The 17,187-nt window shown below is 38.9% G+C and overlaps 1 protein-coding gene across 8 annotated transcripts in view; it reads right to left on the bottom strand.

The window, feature by feature from the left end:
- Window positions 1–17,187, bottom strand: part of RAP1GDS1 (Rap1 GTPase-GDP dissociation stimulator 1) — a 159,924-nt gene that overhangs the window by 27,379 nt on the left and 115,358 nt on the right. For all 8 annotated transcript variants that reach the window (XM_077815042.1, XM_077815043.1, XM_077815044.1 and 5 more), the window contains 2 exons: window positions 10,947–11,093; window positions 889–1,017 (listed from right to left, as the gene is read on the bottom strand). In XM_077815042.1, coding sequence (XP_077671168.1) covers window positions 889–1,017; window positions 10,947–11,093 — 276 coding nt within the window. The remainder of the gene's footprint in view (window positions 1–888; window positions 1,018–10,946; window positions 11,094–17,187) is intronic.

Here is a 17,187-nt window from a genome sequence, read left to right as displayed (position 1 = left end):
CATCCAGCTTTTCAGCGTTGCAATTTTATAACGGTTTCTTGGAATACTGCTATATCCCTTCGCAAACACAAATCACAGGGCTACATGTGCAGGTGATTTTTTTTGCATCAGGACAGAATTTGGGCACCAGTTCTTAAAATGCCTGGAACTCAACTGATATTCTACAATATCACCAACAGACAATGAATGAATAATAAAATATAGAGCCAAATGCTGTGCTGGTTTACACTCCATGCAATGCTATTGAAAGCGATGGTATTGTACAGGTGAATCAGAGCAGAATTTGGGCCACAGAGCTGACCAAAATGTGATCTGATCAAATTTTACATGCGTTTTCTAAAATGCAGTTGTGATTTCACCTGCCAAGCTGACATCAACTCTTTCTTCTCATTTGTAATTATTTATAAATGCAAGTATGTAGCCTAGGACATTTTTAATGGTATATACTCTTACTGGTGAGAGACAAGTTTATGAATCGAGTCTGTCCCCATTCCCATTCCCGTTTCCTTGAGCCAAATTCATCCCTCATTTAACTTTAAGTGGAATTAATCAGGGTCTGAATTTGGCCCTTTGCCACAGGTTCACACTAAGTAACAATATTCAAGGAGAGAAACCTAGATAATTTAAAATACACATCGTTCCATTAAATACCTTTAACATAAACTGTTAGTTGTAGTAAGTACCCAGATGAATTTAAGTTGGTTTACAAAGGCAGACAACCAGCTATAAATTCTAAAGAGACAATAAGCAGAGCTCCCAAGCTTTTTATTTTACATACATTTAGAGGACTGAAAAATGCAGTTAAAATTAATTGGTTTAATCTTAAAACAACAAAACATCTTTGTTAAACAATTTGACAGTAGTTTGGGGTTACGATCCTGGACTTACCAAGTTCTGCTAAATTGCCAAATGCAACAAGGCACATTTCAGTCAGAGCTGCATTTTGGCAATGAACGCCCAACAATTTCACTAACGTAGGGATAACGCCCATATTGATAAGTTGAGATTGCAGGGTATCTATACAAAAAGAAAATACAATGACAAGTTAGCATTTCTGTTTGCAGTACTGATCTCCTTTGAAACACAAACATATTTTTCACATTAATGCTGGAAAAGTCATTAAAATATCACACACACAACTTCTAAGCTTAGCAAAATTTAAATACCTATCCTATCTACTCTTCTGTTTTAGGGCTGATCCAACCATGGGATATAGATCCAACACCTTCTTTATCTGGGCACGGGATACACTCCCCAAAATTCCCTCTTTGATCTGGCCAGAGGGTATGCCCTACATGTCAAATTATTGAAAGTTTTGTATGCATCTCCCATGGCAGGAATGGGACCAAAATAATTTAGTTGAATAAACAAAATAGTATGAGTTCACACAGTTCAGAAGACTCTAAATATATATTAGGCTTGATTTGGAGCCCACTTACACCAGTGTATATCAGAAGTTTATTTCACTGAAGTCAACAGAGTTACCTAAGTGTAAAATCTGAAATCAGAATCAGGCCAATGTTTCTAAATAGCACTCTCTCTTAAAATGTGTGTGTGTGTGGGGGGGGAAGAATGAATATACATAGCCATTGAAATATACATGAAAAGCTATATAAATACATGAAGTCACAATGTAGACTATGAGGAGCTTGAGAAAAAAGAAAGTTTAATACAGACAAAAACATGGAAGTTGGAGAAAAGTCCTTTAAAGCCATAGCAATAAAATCCCTTTCCAAGAATGGAAGTTTACAGTATTTACAGATAAGGAAGTTAATACTTCTAGATGTCTGCAAACAGAAAGATGCTTTATGATAGTTAGGAAGAACATGACTTTTTAAATTAAAAAACTGATTATTTATAACATTTTTTTCAGTTAAATGTTTTATCACACAGCAAAGAAGAGAAAAACATATTTGTTTCACAGTTGAATAGAATGAAGTAAACATGAACATACCATATGCTAGTTGGCAATTTCCCTGAAACTTTTGATTTCTAAGACATTTAGGTATATAATGGACTGTTTTTTTAAAGGGCTTGATTCAAAGCCCACTGAAGTGAATTAGGTTTCTCTTTAATTTGGACCTGATTCTGCACAACCAAAATCAGTTGGAGATTTTATTTCTACAAGAGCAGAATGAAGTACATAAAGAATTGCATAGATTTTACAAACAGCTCAAAAATATTGGTCAAATTTTGAGCCTAGCAGATGTGGTGCTTTCTCTCACATTCTGAGTTAGAATTTGAAAATCAGCACAATCTTTAAAAGAAAAGCTATTTATAATTCTCACATAACAAAAGTTATTAATTAATTTCCTGGAATTTGCATTCACAGTTTCTCTCTTCAGGATAAAATATTAGTTTGTTAATTATAATAATCAATAATCATGTGCACAAAATAAGCAGATGGCCACTTCAACTGTTACAGATTAATGAAGGTGATCAGGAATCATTATAATTGTGGCTCAGCATCTTAAATCAAATAAAATTGTGTTACTTACCAGTAACTGAATTTCTTTTATTGGGTTATCTGTTCCAAAGAGCCGGGTTCTCTTTAGGCATATGTGAGAGCACCACCTCAGACATTATAGAGCTGTTGAAATTGTCAAATTTCAGGTAAGTAAACATATGCACTAGCGCATGCATTGAATGTAATTTTACCTCCAGACTACGAGTGTGTCACTATCACACCCTCCTTCGGTTCCACTGCAAGCTGACTGTAGTTCTCAATAGAGAGGCAGGTGGGACAGAATGGATCTGTGGGGGAAATGAGCCAATAGGAGAACTCCTGTTACTGGTAAATAACCTGTTGTTCTCCTTAATTTGGGATTATCCTCCACAGATTCCTACTCTTTGAAGATTCTAAATCATTATCCCTGAAGGAAGGAAGGGTTGAAGAACAGGGGGAAAAGTGACAATCTATTCTCCCCTGGGTACTCAGTGTCTGAGGAAAAAAAGACAAAGTGGAAAGGACTGGATAAATCCTTTGCGAGGAAATGGGCATCCTGAGGACTAATTTATTTTTATGGAAGACTAAGCCATACATCTTTCAGCAGGCCTTGCAGCTGACTGACATTATCGGCAGTTGGGATGACCAGTAAGGAAACACAATAAGAGCATGGGACCAAAGACACTACTTACGTATGGACTGAAAAAGTAGGCCTTGTATCTGATTCAGTACCAAATTCTGCTCCCGCGGAGTAGGAGGCTGGCTCAACTAAAAACAGGGATGTCCTTATAATTTATGTGGCCCTAAACTGTCAGTAGGGAGGAAATTCAAGCATAGATGTTGTTCTCAGCTGGAATTTGTGCAGAGGGTTTTCTCCTTTGCCACAGAGCAATATAGGATTAGCTTGTGAATTGCAGAGAGTGCATGGGATTCAAGCATCTCCCTTGCCTTGCTTGTAATAAAGGCTGGGCCTGCTGTAGAATCTCTAATTTTCTGAGATTCCATTTAGTTCTGTGACTGTTAAGAATATGAAGTTGTCCCTGCTGGCACTAGAAGGCCAGGCTCTAATGTGCCTAAATTTAGGAAAATGCTTTTTCTTGAATTTGTGAGTGGGATCCCTGAAGAAAATGAAATTGAAGGCGAGTTGTTGATGCTCATGTTCAGGGGATACCTTTGAGAAGAAGATTCTCTTAACTGAATTTAAGTCTCTAGTTGATGCTCTGGGATGATGAGGGAGAGGTACAATAGCTGAAGAAAAGAACGCTCAACTTCTCCTTTGACAAAAGCCCTGGATCACTTCTTAGTTCCAGAGACTTTTGAAACCTAAAAGTGGTTCAGTCTTCAGATCAGTAATTAAGCGCAATAATGCCAAGCAACTAACAGCAACACTGAGGCTCTTCTGCTGATGAACACAGACTGGATAATTCAGAAACATCAACCCAAAGTTCCACCAGTGTGTGATCCAGAATAATAGACACTCTGTCAATGTGTGACAGATACAGGGCTAAATTCAGCCATAGAGTAAGGCAACCTGACTTCTGCTGAAGTTCTGTTGGCTTACATCAGAATTAAATTTGAACCATCTGTCTTAACAGGAAGTACAATTTTTAAAGCCTGAAGGCTTTTTCTTACTCTTAACATTTATCCACAGCACATACCAACTCAAGTATGACAGTATTACATGAAGTCACAGTGACAGCAAGTCCTATGTGTTCTATGAGGAGGAAAAGCACAGTCGTGTGTGGTACAGATGCAGATACAAGGAGATATACGGCAATCAATACATGCGCCAGTGTAAACAATTACCTACCTAAAACTTGAATTTCAATGGCTCCGTGTCCTTCACATGACACACATGGTAACGCCAAAGAATGGGATCTGGGGAGAATATCCCAAATTGAAGAACTTTATTTTGTGAATTTGAGATTAAAATATTAATTTAGGTTAGGCCAGGATTCTGGATAGGATTTCCAACAATCTTAAAGATCTAATCAATGTTACTGATGGAACCCTAAACGGAAAATTTGTCTCATGCAAGACTGTGACAAATTAATTTAATCCCCAGCAAACAGCTGCTGGTATTCAACATGTCAATATTAATTTTTAGATAATATACTTAAAAATTAAATGATATAAAATTTAAGTGATAATTATTGTTCCACTATTATAGAAAATATATTTCACCTACTTTTAAATTCACTGAGCTACTTTTCATTTTGTATAAAAACACGACAACATTGTTTTTGACTATATTTAAGTATCTTTACAGCTGCAGGCACAATTAACATTTTTAGCTGTGATGCAAATGAAACACAAACCACAGCAGGCAAGAGAATTAGCAAAAGGTAAGTCTTAGAGAGAAGCATTACTCGAATATTGATTACTATTAGGTGCCATAATGATTATACCATCGATCTCCCCTTCATTCCTAGTATAGTTACAGTTTCTAGAGAAGGACAAGACATGTTTTTTAAAAAGCCGAACATAAATCAACCCAAAGAATTGATTCCAATCACATACTGACTGAGAGTTTGCAAGATTAAGAGAGGCTTAGCTGTTGTATAACACAACGTCTACATATTTTACAAAGGCACTGAATGAAAGACAAATTTGACGGATTAAAGTTTAATCTGAAATTAAATGAGAAATTAATCTATACACGAAAAAGATTTTATATATAGATTTATGCGCACGTACACACACACACACTGTATCCACTTCATTTCTTACCTATAACTTCATTGCCTAGGAAACAAAGTACAATTGGGGTGGTTCCTTCAACAACTGTACATGCAAATTTTACTAAAAGCATCTGGAGAGTGCTTTATAAATCTCAGAACCATAATTAAAATTAATTACCCAGTTTGCAGTCTGATCCTGCAAACCCTTACTTCCATGAGTAGTCTCAGCTCACAGGAGTATGCGGCTAACAGGACTACTTGCATTAGCGAGAGCTATTCACATGAGTAAGAGTTCGCAGGATCTGGACCGTGTTTTGCCATTCCTCCTTCCGCCCCCATACATATACACAGAAAGATATATAATGACAGCAGATCTGATGGGGTGGGGTGGGGGAAAATGCTGAACTCATTAAAAGGTGCCAGAACTGCTGCTGCTGCAGCCCAGCTACTCTGGACCCCCACTGGAGTTTCTGTGATTTATAAACGTCAGATTTCAGCCCATTCTTTGTCATGTCATGAAGGAAAAGCTCTACAAACACATATGACATGTTCATTTTATTTCTAGTTGTACATGGAACATATCTTGCACTATTAGTCTTAAGATGCAAGGTGAAGAGGGGAGCAGTTTATGTCAGATCAGTTCAGATAGTAAAATAAGACTGCGGCAGAGGGAGTCAAGATTTTCAAGTGCTGGTAGAAAGCGAAGTCTCCCATCAACAGAAAACTCTGACTTCTAGCACCAAAGGGTTAATAGCAAAATAGTTTTAGTTTCTAGGATACATTTGAAAGTGCTATGAGAGATGGCAACCCTTGCATGTCCCTGTGACACATGAAAGAATGAGATACTGAGAGGGATACAAAGAAATATTTGAGAAACAGCGTGCCTAAACACAAGCAAGCCACATTCCTTTTATAATAAACAAGGACCATATACAAGATCCTTAGCTTGTGAACTTACAGAACAATGTTATGAATGGAGTTACAGCTGCAAGCTAAACCAGTCCATCTGGTCAAATTAGACCGTTCTAAATAAGCACAATGCATAAAAATTGTAGATTATTTTACTTTTTCTAAAATAGAAAAATTAACTGTATGTCGCAAGTCTCCAGTTACTTGCTTTGAAAAATCCGTATGTGGTAAATACCTTAGTCCAACAACTTGAGATAAACTCCGCTTTAGATAACTTCAGCAATGAGTCTCTCGTATGCAAAAAATAATGTAGTTTTGGTTTAGAAGCTATTTGAAACTGAGAATATTAGCGAACTGAGAATGTTGCATATTTTAACAAAAGGTTTAAAACAAAATAATCAAAATAATTTGCATGGTTTTTAACCCATAAAATGCAAATCATTATAAAAAACCTTGTTGAGATATTCACAGGTAGTCAAATGCAGCTCAGACCCATATGTTTTGTAATTATTCTTTGTTGGACAGATAGTAGAACGTAAAGGAGTGCGAGTGATTAAAAACATGAAGGGAACGTCACAGTTCCAACCTGTAATTTTGTAGCACAGCAAGCTAAGTAGGAAATGGTAAAGGAAAGAATACAACAACAGGCAGAACTGCTCTTTCCAAGGCTGGGAATTTGCTTTCTAATTATTTTCCCATATTCTTTTCTTTTAGCTTTGTCTAGTTTTTTTTTTTAAATAGCTACACACAAGCAATGTAGGATCAGACATTTATGAGTAAATGTTAAGAAGGATATCCCTCCTTTTGTGGGCACAATTTGTGCAGGCACAGAATGAAAATGTGTATGCAATCTGAGTAAGTGCCCTTCGAACTTCCTCCTTTTCACCTGCAGTTGGGCAGCTAAGAAGTGCAAGTCCTCAGATCTGTGCCCAGAGTTCAACATACGGTGCAAAAATACAGCTGTACGTTTTTTGGGCTGAAATTGCGCTCCCACAAAAGGAAACCCCCACCCTTCTGAAAATAACACTTTATAGTCTTTGGACCAAATTTTCAAAGTAGGTCACATGGGACACCTAGAAAAATGCACATGTACCTGTTGTTCTCCACAAAACAAAATGTGTCCACAAGCAAACAGGAATTTTGTGAGAGCGAAACAGGCCAACTACCCATTTATACATGCAAATATCTGTGTGAACGTCAATGAAAGGTTATATAGGCCACAGTATTTACTTCTAATCGGAAAATTTGGTCCTTTAAGTCATTTCTTCATGTTAATTTGGCAAATTATTTAGGGCCCAATCCAATATCCACTGAAGTCAATGGACAGACTCCAACTGGTTTCAACTGGTGTTGGATCAGGCCCTTAGGCTCATGTCAAGATTAAAGCTCTATTAGTACTGGCTAAAGCCAAGAATAGTGTGGCTAGTGGACACTCATTGTTCTCACGGGAATACATGTCAAGTTTATTGACTGCGTCCAGTTACAGAACCGATTTTCTTTCTGGATAGAAGTAATTCATTCCGTATTTATAATTGTTTAACTATTAAACGCTGTTTATCTTAGATCTTACACTCTTTTTCGAGTGCTTGCTCATGTCAATTCCATTCTAGGTGTGTACGTGTCCATGTGCACAGTTATCGGAGACTTTTGCCTTATTGGTATCTGTAGGGTTGGCTGTGGCGCCTTCTGGAGTGCCACGCACATGCGTCGGTATATCAGGCGCGACGGTCATACGCCCTCTCAGTTCCTTCTTACCACCCATGGTGGTTGGTCGGAGCACCTCTCCTCTTTGCTTCACAAGTGGTCAGCGGTTCTTTCCCTTTCTATTTTGTGCGTTACAGGCTCGGCCCACATCCAGCAGGTCCTACTGGGTAGAAGAAAGCCTTCCACTAGAGCAAACTACCTTGTCAAATGGAAACAATTCATGTGCTGGGCCTCGACCCAAGGGGTTAGGCCTGACTGCAGTGAGGCCTCTCAATCCTGGACTACCTTATGCATTATCAAGCTCCAGAGCTTCTCCCTTTCATCAATTAAGGTACACTTGGCTGCCATATCAACCTTTCACCACCCGTTCCAGGGCAGGTCGGTCTTCACTGATAACATGTCCAGTTCTTGAAAGGTCTGGAGCAACCCCCAGGACCCAGTCTCTCCGTGGGACATCTGGTGCTCACGCGGCTCATGAGAGCTCTCTTTGAGCCCTTGGTGTCCTGTTCCCTTCTTCTGCACTCCTGGAAGGTGTCATTCCTGCTGTTGATAACTTCTGCCCAGAGGGTCTCTGAGATTAGGGCACTTACCTCGGAGCCGCCCTATATGGTGTTTTTTCAAGGCTAAGGTCCAGCTGCGGCTGCATCCAACTTTCCTAGCCAAGGTGGTTTTACAATTTCACACGAGCCAGGATATATTTTTGCCAGTCTTCTTTCCAAAGCCTCGTAAGTCTGAGGAGGAACGTAGATTGCACTTTCTGGACATCAGAAGAGAGCTAGCATTCTATATTGAGAAGACCAAGCCATTTTGCAAGTCGACACAGTTGTTTGTCGCAGTGGCAGATAGGATGAAAAGGTTGTCCAGTATCCACCCAGAGAATTTCATCTTGGATCACCACCTGCATCTGATTTTGCTATGATTGGGCGAAGGTACCTCCAACCGCAGTTGTAACTGCCCACTCGACTAGGGCGCAAGCTTCGGCGGCAGCCTTCCCAGCTCATGTGCCAATTCCAGATCTCTCCACGGCCACCACCTGGTCGTCCATTCACACGTTCACATCTCACTTTGAGCTTACCCAGCAAGCCTGAGATAACGCTGGCATCGGTAGAGCAGTAGTACAAGCCACATGTCTGTGAACTCCGAGCCCACCTCCAGGGATACTGCTTGTGAGTCACCTAGAGTGGAATCGACATGAGCAAGCACTCGAAAAAGGAAAAAACGGTTAATTTTTGTAACTGTTATTCTTTGAGATGTGTGGCTCATGTCCGTTCCATTACCCGCCCTCTTTGCCCCTCTGTCGGAGTTGCCGGCAAGAAAGAACTGAGAGGGAATAGGGCCGGCAGAGCCTGATATACCAACACATGAGCGCGGCACTCCAGAGGGTGCCACAGCCGACCCTATGGATACCACTCAGGCAAAAGTCTCCAACAACTGTGCACATGGGTACGCACACCCCTAGAATGGAATGAACATGAGCAACACATCTCAAAGAACAACAATTATGAAAAGATAGGTAATGGTTTTTTGTAATTAGTTTACCCAGAGAAGAACTCAGTGGAGCCTGGTCACTGAAGCAAAACCAATGAAATACCTCTAGACAGCAAAAAGCTCTGCTTTTGGATTGGTCTATCTCCCTAGCTATCAGAAATAATGGATGCCCCATTAGTCCCAGTTAATGCAGGGGAATCCAGAAATTCAATTTCTAGGTAGGAAAATCTATTCATCTCAAGACACTTTACAGAGAGAGAGAAAATAATGAGATAACACTTCACAGAACTGGATACAGTATGACTCTCAGACAGCAGAGCAAAACACTGCAGAGAAACTGTGTGGAGTAGAAAGAGCAAAATGTGTAATTTAAGAGCAGCAAGGAGGTACTGTAAATAGATATTCTTGCATAATATTAGGCTAAGAGTAGAGATAAAGGTGGCAAGAACAAGCAAAGGGGAGAAGAGGTAGGAGGTTAGTTACATGGATGACTCTCAAAGGAGAGAGTTCCAGGTAGATGGGACTGCAAAAAGCAGGCAAACTATTCCCAACCAGAAAGAAATTACAGAGAAGATTTTAAGATGAAAGAACAGTGGTCAGAGGAGTAGGTGGATAAAAGATTGAGCGCTTAAGTCCAGGGGACCTCCTGAAAAGTACGACAATTTTGGCATCAGTTTGGAAAGTGTGAGAGTTATCTAAAGACATAAAGAGCTTCATCTCAGGCACTCTGAGAATGTTACAGTAAGGAAGCTAGATATTCCCATGTTGGAACGTTTCAATTGAGGAAATGTGCTGGACTTGAGGGAGCAATTTGATTGGCTAAATTTCCAATTCATGGCATTATGGGGACATGTGCACATCCTGGAACTACTTAGCTCTACTCATTTTTGCCTTTTTTTCCTCCCTTAATGGGTACAACTTTCAAAAGCTGGCACAACATGTGAAAATATGAATCAGTAAATTGCCTCACTTGCATGCACAAACAAAATGTGCACTCAGATACCGATTTGCGTGTATAACTCCTCTTCTTAGAAGACTATATTTGCTTAGATTCAGTAATCAAATGTTTTTACATGTTAAAAAACGTCCAGTAATGTACCATTTTTCCTAAACCTCACCGTCCTACCCCATCTAAGTCCCTCAATTTATTATTATTGAATAGAAAGAATAGACACTTATTTACTATTTGCAGATATTAAGAGTGTTATACATGTATCTAAATTACTCCCCAATTATATGAAATAGAATAACATAAGTGCTTTTATATATAATTTCACTGTAATGTAATGTAAATGTAAAAGTAATGAAAGAGAAAACTGTCTGGTCTATACTTATATTTAAGTAATCATGTTTTAAAAAAAGGCAAAGTTAGATGACAGGGATAATTTTCACATTTAAAATTGTAGTACCCTTTTTTGACTTAATGCAACCTGATTTTTCTCTGGAAAGGCATTTTTTCCAGTACAGTATCCTATATCAACGTGTACCCCTTTTAAACAGGTAAGTAAATACATAATTCAAGGTGCTTATACAAACTTTATACAGTATGCTGCTATTTTTATGGTATTGTGAATCTGCACAGCAGGAGAAACTAATATTTTGGGAACATTTAGTTTGAATAAAAATATCAAGTTTACATATGGAATTGAGATATTTGGTTGATTTTTAGGTTTGGGGTTCTTCTGGCAGACATAAAGCAAATTTTCAGTGGTGTTTACCATTCTCATTGCTATAGTTCATCAGCATGCCACAAAAGACAGTCAAGAGCTTCTCATTGGCTGGATCTGTTTTACTGCACAGTGACCTTAAATGGTCTACTACAATCTGTGCACCACCTGCATGGTCAACTGCACTCCTGCCCTCATCTGTAAAACAAAGAGTTAAATTTAAAAAAATAAAATAAAAAAACACCTTAGCGTTCCAAACATAACCATAAGCATACAAAAGGAGACGTTCTTAAACAGAGTTAAGTGTAATCCCTTCAGTGATGTCAAATTCATTTTCAAGGCCACTTGTGGGCCAGATTTTAGAGGACCAGTGCTAGGAAAGAGAAACCATCCTACAATAAAAGGATTAATCAGCTGGTACTAATACTTTTATAAATAACAAGTTCAGTGTTTGAGTCAGAGCCACAGGAGGTAATAATTAATAATACTTTGAACATATGTAGCATTTTTCTATTGAAGGATCTCACTTTACAAACACTAATGTGTACACCATTGGGAGGAAACTTGTTCTAGCCACTATTAAGATTAATAAATTCAGGCACAGAGAATAAAGTAACTTGCTCAGTTCTACACAGCAAATGAAGAACAGATCCAAACACATGACAGGGGATATAGGGAGGATCTTGTTTCCCAGTCACCAACTCTGTTCACGAGATCCCACTGCCTCCCTCCATATTCTTTTTGCTTTTCCACCCTAAGTTTAAAATCACTATGAAGATTTACTCTGAATTTCTAATAGGCTGAAATGCTCTGGGCCTTCCTGTGTAACATGTCAAATTCTTCATATCAAACTCTCTCTCTAACTAATCAGCTTTTAGAGCTCTAGTGTAGGAAGCAAAGAAAAAGGGCGCTTTATTCATGTGCAACCCTAACACATTTTTTCTCAGGTTGGTAACCAGTGGCATACAGCATTTGATATTCTGAATAGTTGGTTCCCAAAAGCAGGCATGTCAAGATGGGTTATAATTCGAGCCTGTCGGAAAATTTTAATGAAAACAAAATCCTGATGAAAAAGCAAAAATGAAGTTTTGCACACAGAAAAAACATTTTTTTTAATGGTTTAGTAGCATTTTCCCTTTCAATTGTAATTCATTTCTTGGGCTCTCTCTCCCCATTCTTCCACCCCACTGAGTTCTTGAGAGCCAGGCTGCAAGGTCCTCTCCAGTATCTCCTCCTCCATACACTCAATATGAAATGAGATTGCTCAGATTCTGAGAATGGATTTCCACTGCTGCAAATACTTCAATCTTCTGTAAAAGAGGTTTTAAATCATTTAGTTCTTGTTGACATGAATTCTATAAAAGCTTGCTTTGGTCTTTCGACAGGGTGCTCAGTAAAGTAAAGAGGAGAAGGCTGAAGATGAGAGAAAGAACTCTTGGTGGTGGGCAACAGAACAGCTGGTCATCTCAGGTTTTCATTTTAGCACCACATATATGGTGTTTTGCTGAACAACAATACAGTCACACTGGATACAGGCACAGTAACAAAAGAAGAAGAGTAACGCCACTATGAGCTTCTTCTGTCTGATTAATGCCTTTGGAGGAATGACTCAAACCAACCATGGAAATTCTCTTGGAAAACTGAGAAATTTAATCTGTTTGGGGGTCAAACCAAGTGTGCTTGCAGGGATAAATGACAAGCAAGGAACACAGAAAAAAGACTATGTAAAACAAACAATCCCCAAACCCTGTTGAAGTGATGAATGGAGGACTGAAACAGTAATGAAATCCCTGTCCAATGTAATAAGATAAGATAAAACAGGCTTTATTAGGTGCCAGATAGGTGGCCACATTTACTGAGCCAGCAGGGAAAACACTTGGCTGTACGATTCAAACATTTTTTCTTTATATACCCAATTCCTTAGACAGTGTCTTTCCAACAACAAAACGACTCACATATTTTACATGAGCATTTTTAATTGAAGTGAGTGTATAAAATGTTAGGGTTTCATCTGTGTTCAGATTAAAAAGTCAGAATTCTGATCTCAAACGGGTGTAATACAATTGAAGTGAGTAGAGTTAACCAGTATAAAACTCCCTTGACATAAAAATTAGGCCGAAAATCTGGTTCCATACCTTGTGTATCAATTTACATACAAAACTTGAAGACAGAAACATGAAAAAAGTAGGATGGCTTCATTTATTTTTGGTCCCTGCTAAAATAATCATGGGCCAGATCCTCTACTGGTGTAAACTGGCATAGCTCCACTGAAAGAATGGAGCTCTGCCAATGTACACCAGATGAGGATCTGGCCCCATAAATCCTTCTATTCCATTCTTCCTCTGATTTGTAACAGAAATTAAGTACTGAACACTACCATACTTTAAAATATTTAGCACTCTTCCACTTCAAATGCTTGACATTATCTAAATCTCCCAACACTCTAATTAGGTAGTAAATAATTACCCCTATTTTACAGATAGGATCTTGGTTTCACTGCTCCCTGCATGTCACAGCTCAAGTAAATGAGGGGAACTACGCAGGGAGTTTAGGTGGTGGTAGTAGGTCACAAGGAGAGAATCTTCATTTGGGAGGCAGGATGCAGTGCATCTCTGCAGCCCCTACATGCAGGTTTTGGCTGGTAGACCTGTGTAGTCACATATCCACTGGCCACATCCCTCCTCCACACCAGTGACCAGCTTTGGAGGTCACTCCAGAAATAACCAGGTGCAGCTGCTTCTCCACCCCCTACTGAGCAGAAGAACCATGGTGGAATTGTAATTAGGACCTCCTGCCTCTTGCTCCCTTTCCATGCTCAGGAGGACTGGCCCAAAGTGATTTGCCCAAGGCCACAAAAGAAACCTGTATCAAAACTGGGAGTGAACTCTGAAGTTCCTTGCTATCAGATCACTACAACACATTACATCTCAAAATGCAAAGAAAAATAGCATACTCCAGATTCAGCATGCTGTTTTGGTGCTCACTACAAATTCCCTTCCCTCTTCCCCACTCAGTATCTAAGCCACAGACTTTGCATGTACGCATGCTCACTAGATCCCAAGCCATTTACCATCAACACAAGATTATAGCATGAGGCAATGTCTTGTTCTCAATCTGACTGCTACTTCATAGTTTAGCACTCCCACACTTGAGGAGCTTCCAGTCCTCCAGTAGCTTGGTGCTGAATTTTTTTTCTTATGTGACTTTTTCAAATAAACATTTGCTATTCCTGTGAGCTTAATGAGCGAACAGCATAATGAGTGAATTCACATCTCTGCTGAATATGCATCACTGTAGCTTACAGAGGGTTTTATACTATTTTTTTTAAAGGAAGTTTAGTGCTGTTTAAAGATGCCAGACTGACAGCTTGGGAGACTGGAGAATTATTTCTCCCAAGAATGTGAATAGCACAGACCTAATACAGTACAGTAATTGCTTCATCAATCCTAACCCTAAGGGACCATCTGAAAGGGTGAGCGAATACTTCAGTCTTCCTGCTAAATGCCTGGCCTCACTGCTGAGTTGCTCATAGAGCTTTAGTGTGGATTAGGTTTTCATGTGGATCTCAGACATACTATGCATACTTACCTATTTCCCACAAAAGGACAGCCCCCTCAAAATCCCCCTTCAGTTCACTCTCGCCTGAGCTCATGGCAGTTCATAATAATGATTCTCCAACCAGGGAGCCCCAGGTACAAAGCGAAATTGTCACAGATCATGGGATTAGCACAATTCTCAAGCTGTATTAGAAGAAAGGGCCAAACAATCCACTTGTATGGAACAGGAAACTTGGCAACTGTTTCTGCCAAATTTTTCCACTGAGATGGGGAAGGGGAGGGCGTGGGAATTTCTGTGAAGCTGTCAGAGGCTGTAGGCCCTGTACAGCTGTTTCGTGCCTCTGAACAGCTTTTGGGGTACTCCCACCTTTAAAGGACCATCCTTTAGCTGGGGATTCTGTTTAGCGGTGGGGGACTGATATAAATTAAACGTAAGAGTTAGTATTAATTGATGGCAAAAATCCTTGCCAGGCAGAGGAGGTTGGTGCAGCTATCCTTCGCCTCTGACCTGGGCCTCTAAAGCCCAATTCTTGAAGAGGGACTTCAAAGGGAAGGGGAGAGAATGATAAAGAGCTTGCATTTCCAACCTTCTCTCTCTGCCCAGATCAGCTGCTTTCTGCTCCTCTTCATTCATGGAGGTAGAAAGGAGCATTTGATTCAAAGGAAGAGTTTAACCAAGAGAAAAAAACAAGGAATGACAGTATACTCTCATCGACCTTAAATATGCATAACTAACTATGAGTTATGTATGAAGATTAGAAAATATGTCACTCATTTTCTAGGGGGTTTAATATATTTTCAGATATTTGATACATAGTGGAAATGAAAATCCAGGTACAATTCACCTTTCCAAAATGAATCCCGAAACTCATAATCCAAGAAGGTCAGTAACATGAAGACTTGGAATTAAACTGCTCCACTTTGCCTTCCCCAGAGTCTGCTTATATCATTCTCTCCTGAGCTTCCTGCCCCCACTTGCTAAACTGTGCAATCCAACCAGCCATGCCTATGGTTCGTAAGACATGACAGAACGAGATGAAGTTAAAGCCCTGGGTCAAACTATGAAGGCAGGATACCAGCGTTATTGTGTTTGAAATATTTGTGCTAATATTTTGCTTATTGACATCAGGGTGAGTTTACTGCCTGTGAAAACAAGGTTACAACAGAACAGAGATCCAGCCAATATAGGCAGGTGTTGGGAAAGAGTTCCTAAAGCAGTTCATCCAATGCAGCTTAATCCCAGCTTGTCTTAGTTTTGCTAACACCAGCCCTGGGCCTTTCTTTAACATGGGGTTTGAGCTATGCAAATAGGAATGATGTTTGAAGATGCGGACATACCCATCTGTCATAGAATGGAACAAAACCATTTCTTATTAGTGTCCCTGTAAGGATATTAAATCTAGGCCTTCAGAGGCTGAAGGATAGCTCAGTTCGAGATAGCTCTGAGAGATCCTCCAGTTTGTGACTTTATTGAGGCATTTGAATACATTGTCCCAGTTCTTTTGTTGCTCTAAGGTTTTACCTTCTTAGTCTTCAATGTTTAATGGCAAACTCCAGTTACTGGTTATGATATCTTAGGCCCTGATCCTGCAGACTTATATGCATAGTTAACTTTGCGCATAGTCAGTCCCACAGCGTATAAGCTTCAGTGCGTGTACATTTTTGCAGGATGAGGACCTTAGCTGATTCAATATTTCTATGTGGCAAACATTTCGTTAAAGACATTTTCAAAGCAGATTTTTTGAAAACCCCATAATTGATTCAATATTTTCATTCAGTGAATTGGACTGTTGTCTCTCTCAGTGGGGGATGACATTTTAATGATGCTTCTCAGCACCGACTCAGTTTGATGATACAGACTAATGCACGGAACAGATTTGTCTTTGTAAAACAAACTTATAAAGTTGTTAGTATAAATTCCATAATTTAAAAAAATATATATGTGTGTGTCACATTTAAAAGCTGTTTAAAGGAACACAGATAATTTAGGCCCAACTTTTTGTATTTGTTTATAAAAAAATCAACAATACAACCATACTTTACAAAATCTAATATTAGTAGAAATATTTTCAATATTCAACAATAAAACACTGAAAATGGCATTCTGTTTGGATTCAAACGTTCCACTGCAGAATTTGCAATCCAAACTGGGCAGAAATATGGTAGTATACAATTGGATTAAAAACAATGAAACTGGCTAATTTAACTTCATCTTCCAAGGCATCAATCCAGCAAGACATTTCCTTAACTTTAAGCATGTGAATACTCCCATTTAAGCATGTGCTTACGAGCTTTACTGGATTACTGCCAGGTGCAAAAGTAAGCACTGTGACCACAAAGTATTTTACATTTTAAATATTCTTTTGGTTTAAATATTCTAAAACGTTCTTGGCACAGATAAGACAATTAGTTATAAATATATAATTTTTAATTTGACAGGGTCCCTTAAAATAATCTTTTTATGGTATGAATTCCCTTACGGTTATAAAAATTTCTGATTTCCACACCTTCTAATGGAAAATCTGATCTTCTCTGTCCTTGATTCATATCCTACAAAATTTTATTCATGTGAGTAATAGCACTGATTTAAATGGGACTGTTCACATGCTTAAAGCAAATGCTTTGTCCAGTTGCCAAGAAGGCAGCTTCCTGTAGAAATGCAAATTATGATTTTAGTATATTTATTACACTTACTTTTAAATTCATTTACTCTGTCATCAGATGTTAATGAGTAG

Source organism: Eretmochelys imbricata, chromosome 4, assembly GCF_965152235.1.
Source record: "Eretmochelys imbricata isolate rEreImb1 chromosome 4, rEreImb1.hap1, whole genome shotgun sequence".
Taxonomy (NCBI): Eukaryota; Metazoa; Chordata; order Testudines; family Cheloniidae; genus Eretmochelys; species Eretmochelys imbricata.
This window is presented reverse-complemented; position numbering and strand designations above follow the sequence as displayed.